The following is a 20,651-nucleotide window of genomic DNA, read 5'->3' on the forward strand; positions in this document are numbered from 1 at the left end:
CTGGAACAGGCTCCCCAGGGCAGTGGTCACAGCACCAGCCTGGCAAAGCTCCAGAAGCATTTGGACAACACTTTCAGGCACATGGTGTGACTCTTGGGGTGATCTGTGCAGGGCCAAGAGTCCATAGAATTAGAGAATCACAGAATATGCTGAGTCAGGAGGGACCCACCAGGAGTTGGACCTGCATTGTTATTACCATCAGGTTTATAGAAGTTATCTCTCTTTCATAGGTACCTGACTGTGCAGTGTTGGATTGGCACTGGCCATGATAGCACTGCTGGACTTTGGATCTTGCTTTGTTAATCTTAGTGGTATGATTCCTGACAGCCCAGCATGTGCTGGGTGATAAACTATGCTGTGCTTATCCCACATGATGTGAGATAATCCACATTAAATGATGGGTGTGATGACTCAAGGGCTTCCCTCGTGCCTCTTTGACTGCAGAGGGGCATCTAGAGCAGTCAGAAATACATGCATCAAGCATAGTTTGTTAGGTTTGGGGCAGTAAGCTTGAAATTCTAACCAGTACACATTAAAAACAACCAGCTCTGGTCCAAGGATACATTTTGTCCATTTTAAGCCTTTGACAGTGATATAAAGAAATCCAGTATTTGGCAAGAAAAGGGGGAGGATTTTTTTTTTTTTTCAGCAGATGGATTTCCTTTTGAAAATGTTTTTCTCATTAGGTGGAAAGTACAGTACATTACATGGGTTTCAGGAGGATGCTTATGGGAGAAGAACAAGGAGCATAATTCCTATTAGAGCACTGCAGTTCAGCACACTAATTGTATTGTAAGGAAAGATAGGATGGGGCTAAACCCTTGGGCTCTGTCTGCTCCTGAGCTGCCGAGAAGCTGGCTGCTGTCTGCTGGCAGAGAACTCTCTGAGCTGACCAGCTTGGCTCTCCTCCAGTATTTGCTGGAGGGAGAACACACACCAGCTTGCTTTGTCAGGAGAAAAGGTAATCCAGAGTAGCATATAGCTCTGGGTGCTAGGCTTGAATGTCAGCTTTCCTACAGCATCTTTACGCACATTCTTAAATCACCTCTTAGTTGTGCTGTCCTCTGTCTGATTATCATGTCAGAGTTCTCTCACAGGTGCTTTTAGGCAGGTTTGTAGGTGTGCCTGAAAATGCTTTTGCCCCCAGCATGTGCTAGAACTCAGGAGTTATCATAGTCACAAATTTATATAGTCAGTGTGTAATTTAATATCTAGTAATATTTGGCAAAATCAGATGTGACATGTGAAAAAGAGAGGCCACTAACACAGGAAAATATTTGAGGGCTATGAAAGCTCTTCTTCAGTCTGCATTCATTTATCTGGGTAGGTTATGCAAAATGAAATGCAAAAATGGCAGTCTGCTCCTCAGATATGCAAGAAAAGAAAACTGGCTGAAAACTATCAATTTTTCAGTACATTTGAAAACTTTCATTTAAGACTTTTCAATAAACGAAACGTTAGACAGTGTTGCAGGGTTTAGAAATAAATTTGTGCTCTAGTTTGTGCATTTTAACAAGGGTAGGGCTCAATGTTTGGCCTAATTTATTGCTATTCTGGCAATTCTTCAGCAAATTTAATACAATTAAGAGGAAATTAGTACAGTCTCCCAATAGGAGCAAAAATTATACAGAGAAGGAGAGGAAGAAAATGTTCTTACCTAGAGACATCACTTAGGAATTACTTTGCAAAAAAAAGAGTTCAAGAAGAGTATCAAGCTCACACAGGTGATGCAGGTTTGTTATCTCTGCATGAAGGCAGTGCTGACTTTATGCAAGCTCAGCACATGGTGATTTGTTGGTGTTATCAGCAATGTTTGTGAAATTCTATTTGAATTGTCTCTAATCAGTGCTCAAATATCTGTATGGGCCCGTAATTGTGTAATTAAGTATACAAAAAAAATAGGGGCGGTAAACAGATGAGGCTACAAGCAATCAGTCTCCCACGTGCTTCTAGAGCTTTGCTTTTCACCTTTCTCTTGGAAATGTAGCTAAACTTGAACACACCCCACACAGCAGGCCCCTGAAGTCACAAGTGCTCAAGACACATGCCCCAGAGAGCACAGGACAAGCCTTTTCCTGCCCAGCCACTGCAATTCCTGCTGGGTACCCACCACAAAGCTGGCCCTCCCAAAAAAGAAAAAAAAATTGTGCACGAGCTGGTTTCTGTCTCCTTGCTTTGAGAAGCTCACGTAGCTTCAAGGGGCTGTCATCAGGGCAGCTGAGAGAAGTGAAACCCAGTGATCAATTAGTTTCTAACTTCGTCGTTTATTAAAGTGTCTTTGTTTCCCTTCAGGAAAGGAGAAAGGAATTCGAGAGCAACCTGCAAAAGGCTGGTTTGGAGCTAGAAACAGAAGACAAGAAGGTAAAAAAAAAAAGAAAAATTAGGACCGAAAGAATAGATCCGGAAATTAATAAACCACTTTCTTTCTTGGAAGAAAATTATAAATTTTACTTGTGGATTTCAGTGGAGTGTGGCTAATTTAGAGGGAAACAAGGTTAATATATTTATTTATTTGAGTGCTTTTTCCAGATACATTGATGAGAATTGTGGAAGCGGAATAACTTTGATTCAAGAGGAAGCTTTCACTTTTGGGTTCATAATGAAAACAAAGCAAAATAGCTGTGATTTGATTTAAATTCACATAAATGGGAAGTATGCTTCTAGCTGATTTTAATCCCATATGACATTGGGAGGCAATGAATGGAGTAGTTATGCCCACTGGATGTGATAATTATGAGGAATGACCCTGTAACCACTTGAGGATGTTTGATCAGTGGTGCTATTTGGTGTAGTAACTGGAGAAAGTGCAATTTTGACTGATGCAGTCAGCATGCCGGAGGCTGAGTTGAGTAAAATAACTCCTGATGAAGTTCAGGCTCTGTAACATCCATAGGTAGAGAATTCATTGAGCAATATTAAAAATCCTTCTGATTGCCAGCTTCTGCTGTCAATGCACAGCAACACTAGAAGAGCGTATGTGTTATGTGAGGGTATGACAAGATTATTCTGCATATTTCCAGTGCAAGGAGAATTTTCAGGCTTCAGTGTATGAGACAAATATAGCTTGAAAAGCTTTGTGAGCTTTTAGTAGTGCAAAGATTATTTTTATGAATACTCAGATAAGCTTATATATATATATACAAACACAGAAAGTTCTTCTATTCCTCCTCCTTCTTTGTTCTTAAATCCCATAAAAATATGTAAAAGGCAATGCATTTTATATGAAAAATATTCCCATAAATCATGCACTAAAACACAGTTTGGTCTAATGTCTGATTTCACTTTCCTGGAACAGGAATCTGAAGATGGCAAGATTTTTTTTGTGAAGATCCACGCGCCGTGGGAGGTTCTGATCACATACGCAGAAGTGCTGAACATTAAGGTTCCCATCAGGGAAAATGACATTCCCCCCATGGTGGAGAACCCCCTGGACTGTGTGCTGCTCCCATTCAGGCTGCCTGAGAAGGTGATGCACCCTGAGCCAGATTATTTCACAGCCCCCTTCAGCAAGGACAAGCAGGAGCTGTACCTCATCAACGACGAGAGCACTTTCTTCTCACCATCCATGAGAAACAGAATAGTACGTATGAGAATGTGGAGGTTTACAACACAATCAGAATATTCCTGAGAGGAAGGAGTGAGTATAGAAACCTCAGAGTGGTCACTGAGGTAAATACAGACAGGCTTGGGTACCTGTGCATGTTGCTTAGAAATACAGAATAATGATTGGAACTGATCTTCTGCAGGGCAACTATGCCCCCAGTGTTCTTATGTGGGATAAGGCCTTCTGAAGAAATACTTGTTGCTTTTGCATGTTGTTCTTGCAGGTTATGCACAGTGCACATCCATTGTAGATCTCTATTAAATGGCCTTAAAATAAGAAAGTCTGAAATTCTCGTCCTTTGAATCTCAGGTTAATTACATTCTTACACGTTGCCCATATGGAACAGAAGAAGGGAAGAAAAAATTTGGGATTAAGAGACTGCTGAACAATGGCACCTATACAGCTGCATATCCTCTTCATGATGTAAGTATTCCAGCTCTCTGCTCCCTGGAGCATTTCCCAGTGTTTGCACTCTTTTTTTTACCTGTGGTGACATTTGCTGTTCCAGGAGATACGAAAATGTACTCAAACCTTTCAGTTTGTCCCGGTAATTGATTCTGTTTGATGACACTCAAGACATACCTGTCAGCCTTGCTATTTGGCATTTATGTGCTGAAATGCTTCTTCCTGTGGATGAGTTTTTAGAATATGTGCCAGTCACATCATTTCTTTAGAGACTTACCCCATCACATTCCTGTCATGTTGATAACCACACAGTAGTATTTGGATTATAACAAGGATACAATTAACACTGCCTGCAGTTAGAGGAAAACTCTTGGGATTACACCACTGTGGGCCTGAAGTCAGAGGAGTTACCTGATCCCTGCAGTTCAGTGTGGAGTGGTGACTTGTCCCTCTCCCAGTGAGCTTTGGGGTGCAGATACTGTAATACTGGATAATAAATACTGTGTTTAGTTTTGCTCTAAGGTCAGTTTTTAATATGACACCTGTGGATATAGTCATGAAAGTCCATCAAGAAAACAAGAGAGAGATGGGTTTTTTCTCTTCAAAATTTTTGTTCCTCCTAAATGTTTTTTTTGCTTAAATCTTAAATTCTCTCCATGTTTTTAATGGTTATTTCAGATGTAGCTATGCTTTAATCAACTTCAGTCACTTATTTATATCTTTGAATTCTACCATAAGGCATTTTTAAATACTGAATATGGATTTATATTTTTTAAACGTTTGAAAATATTTTATTCTCCTTAGAAAATAAAATAAATGAGTGAATTGACAGTCCTTAGGTTTTCAGGAGGGAGGTTTGGGTGATTAGGATCTAGAATGCTAGTCTAGGCTTTATAATAGTACTTTATACTGTTATTGGGACTACCAAAACCACAGACAGTAAAAAGTAAGAATCTCTTCTGTACAACTACAATCAACTTTAAATACTAAGAAATTTATGAAAAAATTCTAGAGCTTGTGAGACAGATTCAACAATCTTTGTCTAAAAATAATTATTTAAACTTACAGAACATTTCTAAAATGCAAACTTTAGGTTCCTTAAAATTCTGGTGGTTGCTTCCTATTTAGAAACCAATTTTCATGCTTTTCTTTGTGATCGAGAGACACTCAGAAAAAAGGAAAACCAAGATCACAAATTGAATAATTAACGTAGCCATTTCTAGAAGCAGAGTTCTGTGGCACAAAATAAAATCACAAAAGCAGTCAGAAATTGTGGTTATTTTAGGCTGTTTAATTTCTAGAAAAGTGATGAGGTTCCAAAATTTTCTTAGTATTAAGTTAAGATAATGACCAACACCACAGCCTTAGGAGGGGTGCAGAACTGATGCCTTGGGAAGGCTGACCTGGAACAGAGACTGGACAGAGCTGGAGAATAAAGTAGATATTTATTGAAAGGCCTTTAGGATACACCTTGGGCAGGGCAAGGGCCTGATCAGGGCCACACCCAAGGTGGACTGAAAATGGTCACAAAAAATGGACAACCAGTCACGAGGTCTCACACTTTACAAGTTTTGTTCTATTTGCCTATTGGAGTTTAATTGTCCAATTCCAGCTTCAGGCTGTGAGGTCCCATCCTTCTTGTTCCTCCCTTCAGCCCATCCTTGTTTGTGCTTTTGGGCCTGAAAGTTGTCCTTGGTGTTCAGCAGGAAAAGGATTTGTTTTGTCTCCCTGCTCTATGAAGAGAGCTTACTAACACTTAATATTAACACTTAATAACTTATTAACACTAATAGTGGGCTCAGAACCACACGCCTAGACAAAGCACAGGATCTGAAAAACACAAAAGCTAAAATTTAAGGCATCATTTCCCCCCTGTAGACATCATCATCACCATGGCTCCTGTTTGTCTCTTTCAATGTAGTATTTGAGGCTGTCCATGAGGTGTTTTCCCCTTGCTCTGCTTTGCCCACAGTGCCAGTACTGGAAGAAGGCCAGTGACCCAAACTGTGACAGCGAGAGGTACACACTCTACATGGAGTGGGCACGCTTCCTGCGCTTCTACAAGGAGCAGCCCTTGGACCTCATCAGGTGAGATATGTCACCCCCCCAGCTGCCTGGAGATGCTGTGCTGCCTTGCTTTCCACTGCAATGCACTGTGTATTCATTTGGAACCTGCCAGGAAATCTTTGCCACTTTTAAGGTCCAGTGGGAACTGGATGTTGATTGGGCGGTGTGTCCTGGGAGGACGGGACACAGCTTTCTTCTGGGAAGTGACAAAAGGCTTTATCTCAAATGTGTTTGTTTAGTACAGATAGTAAAAAAACTAATTAGTGATTGAACTTGATTGATTAAAAGTTCTCTCATCTTCTCCAATGAATATTCTCTCTCCATATGAACTAATAAAAAAGTGTTTTATAGGTAGTAACAGACTGAAAGTTCTAAGTTTTGTCTCTATGTTATTAGTATGAAAGTAAACACTTGAGGGGGGAGGAGCAGTTTTTTAAAAAGTTTCATTCTGATTCTCATTCTTTTCCTTTAGTGTATGTTAATAAATCTATCTTTGTATCCTTCAAGATTTAAGCCTGCTTTGCTTTTCTTTTGATCCTGTCTTACATAGGAAAAAAAAAGATTAAACATTCAAACCATAGCACTAAATTTAGCAGACAAAGACAGGCAAACATGAAACCATTACACAAATCAAACCTCTTTCCACCTAGCCAGTCCTCCTGGGGTCAGGTATATTCCAGATAATTCAGCTGTAAAGAAACATATATGTAGAATGTCTCAGATTTTTTTAAATCAATCTCTGCAAAAAAATGTTAAAGATTTATTTGAAAGGTTGACATTTCAATGCAGACTTGAAAAAATACTGATAAAATCAGTTTGGAAGCTTGAGTCTTACTGCTAACTCCAAATTTAAACTCACTCAAGATCTCTTTGATTGAGCTGATGTGATATAACAGAATGTTGCTTAGTTCACAGGGGACAGTTCCTTGTTTGCAACACAAGCAGTTGGGGATTTTTCTGTGGGTTACCTATTTGTTTTAACCACATGGTCTGAACTGTTGTGCTGTTTCATCTGCGTGACTCCTTGGAAAAATCAGAAAGTAATTTTTCACTTACACTGTCCTGTAGAAAAGAGAAAAGAGTGATTTTAATGTTAGTTTCTGCTAGGAGGAAAAAGGGGAAAAAAGAGGCCATATATCCTGATCATTCACCTTGTTCTTGCACCTTGAGTAACTTCTCATGGCCAGCTTCATTTTCCACAGTATTTCAATGCATTTACTCTTCTGTTAAAAGAGAATTTTGCCAAGTATTTCACTTTTACTCTGGCCAGTTTGCTCTATTACTCTTTTTATTCTATTCACTATTTTGCTCTATTTGCTCTGGTTTTAAATTTTGCTTTGTGTTTCTGTTAATTGCCTTTTTTTTTTTTTTTTTTTTTTTTGTATTTAGAAAGTACTATGGTGAGAAGATTGGGATCTATTTTGCCTGGCTAGGATTTTACACCGAGATGTTATTCCTTGCAGCAGTTGTTGGCTTAATCTGTTTTCTTTATGGCTTGTTTACAATGGATGAAAATATGAGCAGGTAAGGAAAACGTTGAAAATCTCCTGGGCAAAAGCTAAGCAATGTGAAAACTACCTTCTTGCAAAAAAGATTTTATTCTTGTTGTTACTCAACAGGTAACAAGGTTTTTGTCAGAGCAGACAAATTTGTTCTTCAGCTGTCTTTATTGGCTGAAAAGATGGTGGATCACTAATGCAGAACTTGTGGCTATTAATTAGGAGCACTCAACTTGTAGGTGAAAAGCAGTATTTTGTTGGCCATAGCTTTCTATATTGGAGAAGCTGCAATATATGAAATCCTAAGAGTCTCCTTTAGGTCTCTCAAAATTGTTTTAGGTGTTTATTGTTGCCTTCAGCTCCTCTATTTCATCTGTCTTGCAGAGCAGTCTGACCTTTTTGTGTAGGTCATCATTTGTACTAACCAAAAGCATAAGTAAAACAGATCAGCAGTGTTCCTCCATCAAAGAGGGATCCAATATCTTAGAAGCCACAGTTTGGGGGTTATTTTTTAAATAAGCATAATATTTGTTTTGTCACAAGTCCAAAGATTTATTGTATTCAGGGGTTGGGAATGGGGAGAGGAAAAGAGGGACTTCTTGTTGCTCACTGTTTTCTGTAAGGCTTCTGTAAAATTTTGAATTTTAACCATAAAAGATGACTAACCAAGTTAAAATTCTCATCTATTCTGTAGAATAATGTAATTTTGAGACTTCTATTTTAGCTAAGTTAAGAATTCATCTGGGAATACTGTTATACAGGTTGAGATTTCTCTGGATACCAAAGGACTATCACAGGATTTTAAATTTTACTCATTGTCATTGAATTGGAGTAGCAGCTTTTACTGCAGCTATCAAAGCTGACGTGGTCTCTCTGCTTTTAGAGAAGGTGTTTTGATGTCATTGCTAACCTGATGAGAAATACCACTGTTTATATCTTGCCTGAAAGCAGTGCATGTGCAGTACAGCTCCTGACAAACTCATTGCTGGTAGAGCCAAAAAGCCCATCCTGAGGGAGGTGTTAATTCTCTTCCTTGTAGCAGCTGCTTCCTTCTTGGCTTGCCCTGACCAGCCCCTGGTTAACACCAGTGAATGTGACAAGATATGACATCTTTGCTGTTGAGCTTTGGACATATGAAGCTCCTGTTGATTTTAAAAATAGATTTCATATAAGAGCTTTTTCAGATGCTGTGGTAACAGCTACTTTACAATGTTTTCCTCCTTAGCAAAGAAATCTGTGACCCTTCAATTGGAGGAGAGATCATCATGTGCCCGCTCTGTGACCGAGACTGTGAATACTGGAGACTGAACACCACCTGCGAGTCCTCACAGGTCTGGCTCTGCTTCTGCCAGAATCCCACTTGGCATTTTTCTTCATCTTGAAAAATGCCTTGGCATACTAACCTGTTCCTGGCTGTTCTCTTGCAGTATTCCCATTTGTTTGACAACGTGGCAACTCTTTTCTTTGCCATTTTCATGGGTATATGGGGTGAGTACGTTTGATAAGTTTTATGTCCAGCAATAAGGAGACCTTGGCTGAGCTGCTGAGGGACACTGGAAGTGGGGACAAGGGGAATAATGGCTCCACCTTAGATGTAGGAGTGATGAATGAGTGAAAATAATTTAAAGTTACAGAGGAAATAAGACTTAAAAAACCCAAGGAGGCATCTAGGATACCATAAGAGTATCATAAGCATTAAATGCTGATGCTGTTTTACGTTACAACGACACAGACTCTGAGCTTCAGAAGGCTGAAATGACTCCTTTATTTTTTGGGATGTGTCTCCCTAATATACTATTTTACACAGACAATCTGATTGGTGACAAAAAGACAAACCTCTTCAATCACATTGGTCAGACCAGAGGGCCATCAAGAAGAAATCCCTCCTAGGAAAAGGAATAAAAAACAAAATTACAACTACAAAAACACTTCCCTTGTTTACAGAAAATTCCCTGGGAAAAGAATTTCAGAAAACCAAAACTTCTCAGGCATGAAACCAGGGCTACAAAATGCTAACATTTGACTCTTCCCTTAGTAACCAGAGGGGTCCAGCCTTTTGCAGGCCATATGAGAGTCCTGCCTGCTCAGCCCTGCACATCATCAGCGTCCTAGTGAAAGGACACTGGTTTGTGTCCTTTCACGGCATGGATGGTGGTCCATCACTGCCCCTGTATTAGCTGTACTTCTGGGATGAGAAAATTCTATTCCAGTGAACTTCAGGCATTGTAGTATGTTTTGATAATGTAGAACTAGGTGGATTTCTGGCCTCTCTAATTATAGTTTCACACCAATGATACTTCTTCAGACTTTCAAGAGCATTGTGTTGAGTACATGTTCTTTTCTTCAAATCTGTGAAGGTTTATAAATTCAGGGTAGCATAGTTATTGTTTCTTATTTCCTTAAATACAATTCTCTTGTTTCATACTGTTTGCATGAACTGTCATAATTAAATCTTCTACTTGTATATAGATATTTCATTAACTCACTAAGATTCTTGTGTACTACTAGAAAACCTGTGTATTTTTTATCAGAGGATCTAACCACTCACTTCTTTCATATAGAATTATTTTTTAAAGTCTAATAAGATTCTTGTTGTATGGCTGTTTCACTAAACTTTTTTTGGTTTCTAAGAAGTAGCATTTGCATAACATGGATTAGTCATTCAGGAAGCCCCAGCCAAAGAGTTTAGAACTGCACAAGATAAGCTTTCCTGTGTTTGTCTAAACCATACAACTTCCTCAGTTCAAATAAGAACAATCAGATTACAAAATGTTTACATTTTAAAGTAGTTTATAAAGGGCTCTTAAAATGTTAAGCAGTATTATACATTTTATAGTTGTTTATATATGAAATCAGTTCCCTCTGGTGTCTTAAAAAATTTTTGGCCAACCCAACTCTTGATCATATGAAAATCATCAGACGTTCACTGTCTTTAGAATGACCATGTGTCCTGGTTTAGTGCAAATTTGGGAGGAAACCTTTAGAAATCAAATTCAAGCAGGCCCTCTTCCCATCAGTTTAGGAGACATAAATCTCCTTGGAGAAAATGGAAAAAAACTTGTTTATTTATCAAGCAAAGTACTCACAAGCCTAGAAAATGAATAATATTGAACAATGGAACCTCTTGTTGCACTGAAGAGACGCAGATTCAGACAGCCCTTGCTGTGGGTGCAGCTCAGCTCTCCCAGTCCCTCATCAGTCCCTCCAACACTGGAAATGCTGCCCCAAGCTCTGGTGGGCCACAGGTGTGAGCTCCTGGTGCTCTTCTGGGTTTTCAGTGCAGAGCTGTTCCAGGAAAAAGAAAAGCCACAGTCCAGGGAACTGTTCTTTCTCAGCTTGGTCAAAAAACTAAGTTCTTCTCTCCCACTCCCTCTCTGTGCTGCAGACAACATGGTCCATGAGAGAGAGAAAGAATGCTGAAGTTCTTATCTCTGTGTGTTTGAATCTGACATTCCACAGTTTCTCCTTCTCCCCTCTTCTGCCCTCGCATCTAGTTTTAAAGGCTCAAAACTTTTCTGGGCTATATGGGGATACCATTCAGCATCATCAAGTCACCATGGGAAACCATGATATCAAATAAGCATCAAAAAGCAACAGAAGTGTTTGACCATATTATTTGAAAGCTGTTCTGCTTATTTGTTAATAAATAACTTTTTAATAAAATAATAACTTGTTAATAAATAATTTGTTAATAAAATAATAACTATTATTTCTTGTAATAGTTATTTATGTGTTATAGTTTTATACACAGCAATTAGTTGAATTATCAGGTTCTTTTCTTAATTACTCATTGCTGTTTGCATACACGGAGTAGTTAATTGAACATGGTCACCATAACCATGGAAATACCCACATCTTGTCTTGACATCTTCCTTGTCATCCACTTCTGGAATTCACTTAGCTAATAGATCACTGGATCCATGTTGTGATCTTATCTGTGAACTGTAGTAGGCAGTCAGTAAAAGTAAGTGAGTTGCACTGTAAGGATAGATAATAAACCACAGAAAAGAAGCCAGGGCAGGTGTTTGACTTGGTTCATGAACTTGTTCACTTCTCCCTTGACTCTATTTTAACATTTGCGAATTGTAGTTACACTTTTCTTGGAGTTTTGGAAGAGGCGGCAGGCAAGACTCAAATATCAATGGGATTTGGTTGATTTTGAAGAGGAACAGCAGCAGCTCCAGCTGAGGCCTGAGTACGAGGCAAAATGTACCCAAAAGAAGAGGAATCCCGTCACTCAGGTATGAACATGCTGCAAATTCAATTGTGTGCTGAAAGTTTCATAACGTGGAAATTGATATATTAAACCAGGAAAATAAGGGCTTTTACCCATTTTTACAGCATCTTTCACAATTCAGGGTAGCAGGCTCTGAAATTTTCATGCCTTTAAAACCACTCTTTCTTATCCCCACACAACATGTGAAGAAGCAGTCACCATGATCTAGAGTGATAAGTTGGTGTAGCTGTGGTTTTGCTTCTGATACTCAACCATTTTATCTGGTTATCTGGGAAACACCAGAAGGATGAAGGTTGAAGTCCTTTCTCTGAGGTGTAATTGAGACATTATTAGTGACCCTACTTAACTCTGTAAACACTCTATATAAATATTCGATGTTTTCATTTGAATTTATATTAGGTAGGAGTTATTTGACAAATTTCAGGATCAGCTGGTTGCATTTCCAGCACAACATCTATCACACCTATCTGATGTATTTTTAAATCATCTTTTCCCTTTCATAGAATTACATATAAATAGCTTATTGTCACTAGTCCTGAGTATACTTAGAGAATACAGTCTTCAGAAAAGAAACAAAAGCTTAGCCAAAATGTGGGAAGAGTCTTTTTTCTATAAACAGTAGCCCTGTCTGTCCACGCTTGTCTCCTTAATCATTAGGAAATATATACACTGATCTTATTTCTCGTGAGAGGGAGTTTTTCCCCTTCCACAGAGGCTGCATTAATTCTGCTGTTGTAACTAGTGTACCTTGCACAGAACTCTCTGATAACAGTGCACTATGTTCAGGAGTGCAGCTCTGCTGAAGCACTAATTTCTGCATGTTCAGGAAAACAGGTTCAGGTCAATCAATTTTAATTAGTTAGCTCTACTGATTGCAAACATATCCCTGCAAGTTGTGTGGTATTTGCTGGTTTGCAGCCCTGTGTATGTTCGGGCTCAATCCACCCCCCTTGTTGGAACTCTGAGCGCTGAGAATTTCAGGCTTTCTGTGCTGACAGGCACTGACCCCCAGGCAAACACTGCATTTCACCTGAGAGCTTGGAAAAGGCTTCAAAAATTGAGAGATAGGACTGGGATTATGGATGTGGAGTTGGAATAGAAGTGTGTGATATCACATGGTGGAAAGCTTAGATATTAAAGTTTTAGTATATAGCAATATATATAAAGGAAGATGTTATATAAAGGAGGTTTTAGGGCTGAGGCCAGTCCCTTTTTTTTCACCTTCTTCTTCATGGTTTGGGTGATGTTTTGTAATTGGATAGAAAAACGCACATTGTGGGCCACTGGTGGTTGGTTATTGGGTTAAAAGTAAAAATAACTTAGGTGTAATTTCTTAATTGGCAGTTTGTTCTTAAAAGACCTTGTAAAGAGATAGAGACAGAGCCATTTTTCATCTTGTTAGCTAGAACTCACAGCTTGTGGGACTGTGATGTGTATAAGAATTAATAAACACCTGAGTCCGACCACAAACTCAGTCTCTCAAGCATTTAATCCCAGCTGTAACAGAAGAAAAGAAGATAAAACCCCCACATCCCCTTCCATGGCTACCCAGGGCCCAAGCCCTGCCAGAGTGGCCTGGTTGTGCTGCAACTGAGGGAAGGAGCAGGGGAGCTCTGTCCAGCAGGATGTGCTGGCTCCTGTGCGCTCTGTGAGAGGGCAGTAGTGGGTGAGCAGTGCTTGTGTCCAGTGTGGAGCCTGCTGAGGAGAATCAGCTGGAGCAGGGCCAAAGGCTTAGGTGTGCTTGTATAGCTGTCCTGAGGGAGAAGATTGTTCTCTCTCTCTAAATTAATCCAGATTCCTTAGGTGAGGCAGGGTTTTGTGGACTTCATTTAGGACGTAGGAATGGACTGTAATGCACTTCTGTTATCTCAGTGTGAGATACTGCACGCCTCTGTACTTTCTAAGTATGCATTAACAATTGCGCTAAAAATTCAATAACTAGACAAGCCTTTATTTTATGACACTTCCATTTACTGTCTCAGTGGTTTTTCAGAAGCTTTTTAGCAGCAGGATTTATCAGTGATCCTTATCAGTCCCCAATTATAGGCTAACCTGCACAGGTAACAGTGTAATTACCTTCTGTTAGAGCATGTGCTGTACTGAACACGTGAAAGCCCAGTGCTTTCAAAGTTAATTCTGCAGTAACCATTAAGGTTATGTGAGTACAGGACAATGACTTTCTTATGTCCCACAGCTGGTGTTGCTTCTTCGCTCAGAAAATGATTTCATCATTATTCGTGACTTCAAAGTTTCAAAGTGCACTGAAACCAAAATTGCTGATCTTGAGGCCATCATTAACATATTGTTTGTGGTGCTAAACTGTCTAACTAGATCACAGCTAAAAGCTGGGTTTGCTGATGACAATAGAATTCTAATTTTCATAAATATTAAAGCATTTGATTCAAACTTAGGCTCTGTCATTGCACATTACTGCCTGTATTACATTGGCATTGCAGCCATCTGTAGTACTCAGTGCCACTGTGCTCAAGAGGAGTCTAAGCATTCTACAATGCCTTATCCCACAGATTTGTCAAATTCAGGTTATTCTCCACTAGATCTTCCATTGGTATTAGTCCTTAAAGAGAAGGTTCTTTCATAAAACATGTACTCTGGTATTTTAGGAACTAGAATTGGTTGCAAAAACCTTACATGAGCATTGAAAATTGTTCACGTGTTGTCTGGGATACTGACACAGCTAAGACCCAGTTGCCTGGTGCAGCAGAGCTTGGCAGCTAGATTCACAGCCATTTCTTCAACTGAAAGAAAACAAAATTGAAGGGATGGAGAAAAGCACTCTCTGACTGGCACATCCAACTGACAAGTTTGAAGGAATCTCAGCGTGAAAAATTTATAAAGCTTGAGTCCAGTTGTGGCCTCAGAGCTGTTTGACAGCTAACAGAGCATTACAGCAGTAGTTGTGGCCTGCTCGTCTCAGGGAGTTGCTCTTTTTCCTTTAGCTACTGATTGATTTGGCAAAAGTTTACCCATTCTTTTCAGGTACTGTCTTTACTTGTAGCAGTTTTATGGCCACTTCTGTCCTGATCTTTTTGCCCTGCTGCATACCCCCTGACCCCCAGCAGACTCAAATTGATGTCCTGGGTGCCATTTAATGAGAGGGGCAGGGTTGTGAGTGGTTTCCTTTGGATGTGAGGACTTTTCACACAGCTCTATGTGCTGATGGATGTTGGGTAAGATGTGAGGATAACATGAACTGTGCTGTGCTTGACTGTTTCAGGAGATGGAGCCTTACTTGCCTTTAACCAGCCAGGCTGTGCGATTCTGCGTCTCAGGAGCCACAGTGCTGTTCTGGGTGAGCATCCTTTTGCATCAGCATTTTAACACACATCAGAGATGCTCATCATCACTTATCATCACCTTAACACAAGTTGGTTTTAGTCGTGATGTTAACACATGCTTTGATTACTGTTCTGCAGATTCCATGCTGTCATTTGAAGCGCACATCAGTTCGTGTTTTTTTTTTTTTTTTTTATCTGTCATTAATTAGTAGTTTGGTTGGACATTTTAGCATGGGGATAACTTTCTCTGTGACTTACTTGATGTCAACAGACATACCAAAAAGATTGTAGTAAAGGTAGACAAAAAAGAGAATTCACAACATGAATGCAGAGTGGATTTCAGAGCCAACAGTTTAATCTAACTTGTCCATTCCATCTCCTGTCTATACTCTTCTGCACTTTCTCAGATATCAGTGTCAGATTGTTACCTTTTCTTACATTAACAGATCAGTCTGTTGGTTTTCGTGGATATAGTACAACAAAGTATTTTGCCTGTGCACTTTGCATTTCAGTGCTGCTGCACTCACACCCGCAAAGAATAAAATCTAAAAAATACGAAGCGTGACAGTTTACATCTTGTTCTTAATGCTGCATGCACATAGCTCTAGTGTACATAAAAATATAAAATACAGCTGTGCTAAGCTGCAGGTGTGTCTCAAACCTGTCCTTCTGTGCCCAGGTGTCCCTGATCATAGCCAGTATGATTGCAGTGATTGTGTACCGCCTGGCGGTGTACGCGGCCTTCGCCAGCCTCATGGAGAACACACAGACCCTGCAGCCCATCAGCGGCCTGCTCACTCCCCAGCTGGCCACCTCTGTCACTGCCTCCTGCCTCAACTTTGTCATCATCATGATCCTCAACTTCTTCTACGAGAGGATTGCCATCTGGATTACTGACATGGGTGAGCTGTGGTGCCTGAGGGCAAAACTGGGAAAATAAAAATACTTCAAGGAGCTGTGAGCTAGGCAGGCTGTCTCACCTGAGGGCTGCCTCCTCTGTCCTACACTCTGTCAGCTTCCCAGTGAATACCTCATGTCCCTATGGCATGCAGTTGGAAACATCAGTTTACTCAATTATATGAAACAACTTCACAGTAAGGCAGATGAGTTCAGCACGTCTGCCAGGTCCTGACCAGTTCAGAGGGACTTGAATGTTCGTAATGTATTTTCTTATGCTGCTTCCCAACTTGAATTGGTTATATGTTATCCTTTAACAGGACATTTGACAATAACAGGCTTAGGGCTTCCTGCTGCCTTCAAAAATGTAAATGTGATAGATAATGAACAGCAAAAGGCAGCAAAATCTTCAGCAAAGGTTTGGTGATGTACAGTAGCTCCCAGATACTTTCCCCCATTCTTCTGCCCATTATGAGCCTCATCTTTCAGAGGAACGTGGGCCATGCAGTTTCTGCTGATTTTAATGGTATGTACAAACAGAATGTTGGAAAAAAAAAATACTGTAACATACTTCTCTGCCACAAAGAAAAAAATATAGTTGTGTGTTGCCAACAGTGAAATCTTTGTACTACAGGAGATCCTTCTAGTTACTGTTTGAGATTCATCTCAGATCACCTAAAATAGTCTAACATTTGGGGATGGACAAGTGCTAGTGGGACAAAGAAGGGGAAATTATATTTTGTAAAAGTTTTAAATATTAATTTCCTTTGCCTCTCTGCATCAAAGGTTACATTGTAAAGTAAAGTAGGGTGTTTGAAAGCAGGAACTCCATCTGCTGAAATGTTTGTAGGTGTTTTTTTTGTTTTTTTTTTTTCCTTTGAGGTCACTGTGCATGATGAATATTTGTGAATCTGTATTCTGTATCCCTTTAAAGGAAATAAAGGGACATAAAGTTGTTGTTTTTTGGTTTCACAGAGATCCCCAGAACTCATATGGAGTATGAGAACAGGCTCACCATGAAAATGTTTTTGTTCCAGTTTGTCAACTACTATTCATCCTGCTTCTACGTGGCTTTCTTCAAAGGGAAGTTTGTTGGTTACCCAGGTGCCTACACATACATGTTCAATCGCTGGCGAAATGAAGAGGTGAGATTTTCTTCATTAAGGTGAATTTCCAACTGCAGACTTGGTCTGAACTGAGCTGGACCTCAGCTGGCTCTCCTGATGCTGAGGCTTCCAGTGACTCTTCTGCTGCTGCTAGTCAGGGAAGGACCAGCAGTGAAAATCTGTCAGTCACAAGAGTGAAAAATCATAAAGTTTTTCTTGGTTCTAGTTCTCCTGAAATACCAGTGTGTCTCACCATGGCTCTTAAAAAAAAAAAAAAAAGAATCTGGTGCTGAGAGCTCACCGAGTGCAAAAGCTTCACCTTGCTGGGGCTGAGGGGTGTGTACTGCATGCAGGTCCTGCTGAAGCATCTCTGCATTATTCTGTCTTCATATGGTTATTTTGGTGTCACACTTAAAGCCCTTCTCTAACAGCCTTCCTGAGAGAGTGGCTTAGCTGGCAGTGCATGTGGAAGTGAAGCATTGTCCTTACAAGTTTTAATATCTCCTTTCTTGCATTTATACAGCAGCAGAATGTGGTTTATGTGGGTGATACCCATTGTTTATGTGCACTAACACTCAGTTTGTCTCCACTAGTGTGATCCTGCAGGCTGTCTGATAGAACTGACGACACAGCTCACCATAGTCATGGCTGGCAAACAGATCTGGGGAAACATCCAAGAGGCCATTGTTCCGTAAGTTCCCTCTGACACTGAGGGGCCCATCCTAAAGCCAGAGGAAATCCTTGGGAGGAGTGGTTGTCATATCAGGAAGATTAGAATTCTGTAAATTAGGCACAAATTCTGACACTTATATTCCTTTCATAAAGGTTTTCAGCCTTTTGTGAAAGCCATGCTTGTAAAAGCACATTGTATTAAAGAACTTGTTCAGATAAGGGGAGGGCCTGTATTAGACCTGTTGTTTGCAAATAGAGGGGTGGGAGATGTGGTGGTTGGAGGCTGCTTGAGGCACAGTGATCATGAAATTATAGAGTTCTTGATATTTGGTGAAATCAGGAGGAACATCAATAAGACGTTTATGACGGATTTCCGGTGGGCAGATTTTGGCCTATTTAGGTGACTTATTCAGAGAGTTCCTTGGGAAGCAACACTTAAAAACAAAGGAGTCCAGGAAAGGTGGGTGTGCTACAAAGCAGAGGTCTGGAGGGGACAGGAACAGACTGTGCCTGTGAGCTGACAAGGCAAACATCCAGCCTGGATGGGCAATGAGGTTTTGAAGGACCTTAGGAATAAATAGAGGATGTATCATCTTTGGAAGGAGGGTCAGGTCTCTCAGGAAGTATTTAAGGGGCGTGGGCATGTAGGAAAAATAAATTAGGGAGGCCAAAGCTCAGTTTAAACTTAGGTTGATGATTTTTGTGAAAAACTGTTTTTACAAATATATTAATGGCAAAAAGAAGGGTAAGAGCAACCTTTGTTCTCTAGTGGTTGTGGGGGGCAACTTAGTGACTGCAGATGAGGAGAAGGCACTCTCACTGCTAACTTTTTTCTGCATATACAGCTGGATTTGTAACTGGTGGGGTCGTCGGAAAGCCAGAAATAATCCTGAAAATTTATACAGTCGCTGGGAGCAAGATCATGATCTGCAGTCATTTGGAGCCTTAGGCCTGTTCTATGAATATTTAGAAATGGGTAAGTTTAAAATTACACATTTGGAATTGAGGACAGGACACCCTGTACTGACGCTTTCAAAAGAACATTTTCTCGATTAATTGTTGTGGTTTGGTGCCACCACTTTAATCTGCATAACAGGACGATTAACTGCTGGAAATCATTAAATAGGTCAGCCCAATTAAAATAAAAAAAAAGCTATCTTTGCATCTTGAACTGCTGTGAATTTCACAGAAACACTGCAAAGTTTTTTTGTTTTCCTCATTTGAATGGGGAATGTTATTCTCAGTGCAGCCAACTGCCTCTGTGTCTCTTCTTTTCTTGTTCCAAAGCGTATTCTTAGCTCATGTCAGTGGAAATTTTTTAAGTATGGGATACGTGCCAAATGTGCTGTAAGGATGGGTACTGCAGGCATGAGATGCGCAAAGTGGCTAGAGGAGAATCCCTTCAGCTTTGGTCTTGCGCTGCTCAATGCTTTCATTCAGTCCCTTAGACCAGCAGAGGGAGTACAGGCCAGGGAACACCAGTTTTCAAAGGTAATGAGAACATGTCAGCATTTTACAGTAGTCTGCAAAGCCTGAGAAACTGAAACCACAACTGAGGCCAAGCTAAATCTAAAGGACACTTTAAAGAAGTAAATATTTGGATACATTTTAACATTTGGATACATTTTGTTGAAAAGTGAACCTTTTTACTGTTTTATTTCTACAGAAACAGTTTTAAGTCTTCTAGAGATGCATAGTGTTATTACCACTTTAATACAGGGCTGTGGTCTTGTGAAACTACTACACAGAACAATCACCTGTGACAGCCATGTCCTTGCTCTTCCATAATCAGAACTATGCTCCAGAATTGTCCCAGGGCTACTAAGCTAGTAGGAATTTTGTTGCTTGTCTGAGGTGAAGAACTTACCACTTAAATCATGGAAGACTGAATGACCAGTGTATGGGAATTTATTTTTACCCACTGCCTAAACCAGACAAAATGTTCTATTTCCTTTATTTGAAATATAATGGCAGTGTTAGCTGTGTACTGAGGGTTATCACATTTTGTACTGAGATGCTTAATTTTGGTAACAACTGAAAGGACCTTTGGTGTATTTTATTTGCAATTCTTAAGCTGATGTCAAGCCTCCCCAATGGAACTATTGCATATAGAATTGTTAGGAATGTTTTGATTAAATCAGTAACAGTAGGTGGAGGTAAGGTTATGAGGTGTGTAGTTGATAAGTAAAAGAACAAGGTGGTACAAACTGCAAGAGAACAAAACTGGCCTGATAGCAATTGAGAAATTTGATGGAGAATACATCCCAATTCCCCAACAGTTACAAGCATTCCTATAAGAACTGCAGCACCCTGGAAGGATTGCTATCCCGCACTGCTGGCAGCATCATTTCACAGGGCACAAATGTGCTGTGGGTGCTGCTGAATGGCAGCCTAAGGGGACTGGAGAAGTCTTGGCCCTGGGGCTGGTTGTCACTTACCTCAGGCCAGGGCTGGGGATGACTCGTTCAGCCTGGCAGGAGTTTGCCATTTGTCTGCTAGTGGTAGACCCCATCACCCTGAGGTCTTTCCCCCCCACTGTCTAAGGGGATAGATTTTGACACTGTTTTTCTCTCTTGCAGTCATTCAGTTTGGATTCATTACTCTCTTTGTGGCATCCTTTCCCCTGGCTCCCCTTCTTGCTCTGATGAACAATATCCTGGAGATTCGTGTGGACTCGTGGAAACTGACCACTCAGTACAGGAGGCCTGTGGCTGCCAAAGCACACAGCATAGGAGTGTGGCAGGAAATCCTCAATGGGATGGCCATCCTGTCTGTTGTCACTAATGTGAGTGTGTTAACTCTGCTACATCAATACTAATTCTTCCCTGCATTTAAAATGGGAGGAATTAAAAAACAGCTGATGGTTTT

General features: G+C 40.2%; 1 protein-coding gene across 4 annotated transcripts in view; it reads left to right on the forward strand.

Annotated features, from left to right (window-relative positions):
* Positions 1-20,651, forward strand: part of ANO5 (anoctamin 5) — a 53,123-nt gene that overhangs the window by 25,846 nt on the left and 6,626 nt on the right. For all 4 annotated transcript variants that reach the window (XM_083862724.1, XM_083862726.1, XM_083862723.1 and 1 more), the window contains 14 exons: positions 2,293-2,361; positions 3,296-3,580; positions 3,914-4,027; positions 5,982-6,097; positions 7,466-7,600; positions 8,801-8,906; positions 9,003-9,063; positions 11,665-11,816; positions 15,048-15,122; positions 15,788-16,010; positions 16,981-17,150; positions 17,705-17,802; positions 18,629-18,759; positions 20,363-20,568. In XM_083862724.1, the coding sequence (XP_083718850.1) occupies positions 2,293-2,361; positions 3,296-3,580; positions 3,914-4,027; positions 5,982-6,097; positions 7,466-7,600; positions 8,801-8,906; positions 9,003-9,063; positions 11,665-11,816; positions 15,048-15,122; positions 15,788-16,010; positions 16,981-17,150; positions 17,705-17,802; positions 18,629-18,759; positions 20,363-20,568 (1,941 nt within the window). The remainder of the gene's footprint in view (positions 1-2,292; positions 2,362-3,295; positions 3,581-3,913; positions 4,028-5,981; positions 6,098-7,465; positions 7,601-8,800; positions 8,907-9,002; positions 9,064-11,664; positions 11,817-15,047; positions 15,123-15,787; positions 16,011-16,980; positions 17,151-17,704; positions 17,803-18,628; positions 18,760-20,362; positions 20,569-20,651) is intronic.

The sequence above is a fragment of the Zosterops lateralis genome, assembly GCF_965231275.1.
Source record: "Zosterops lateralis genome assembly, chromosome: 6".
Taxonomy (NCBI): Eukaryota; Metazoa; Chordata; class Aves; order Passeriformes; family Zosteropidae; genus Zosterops; species Zosterops lateralis.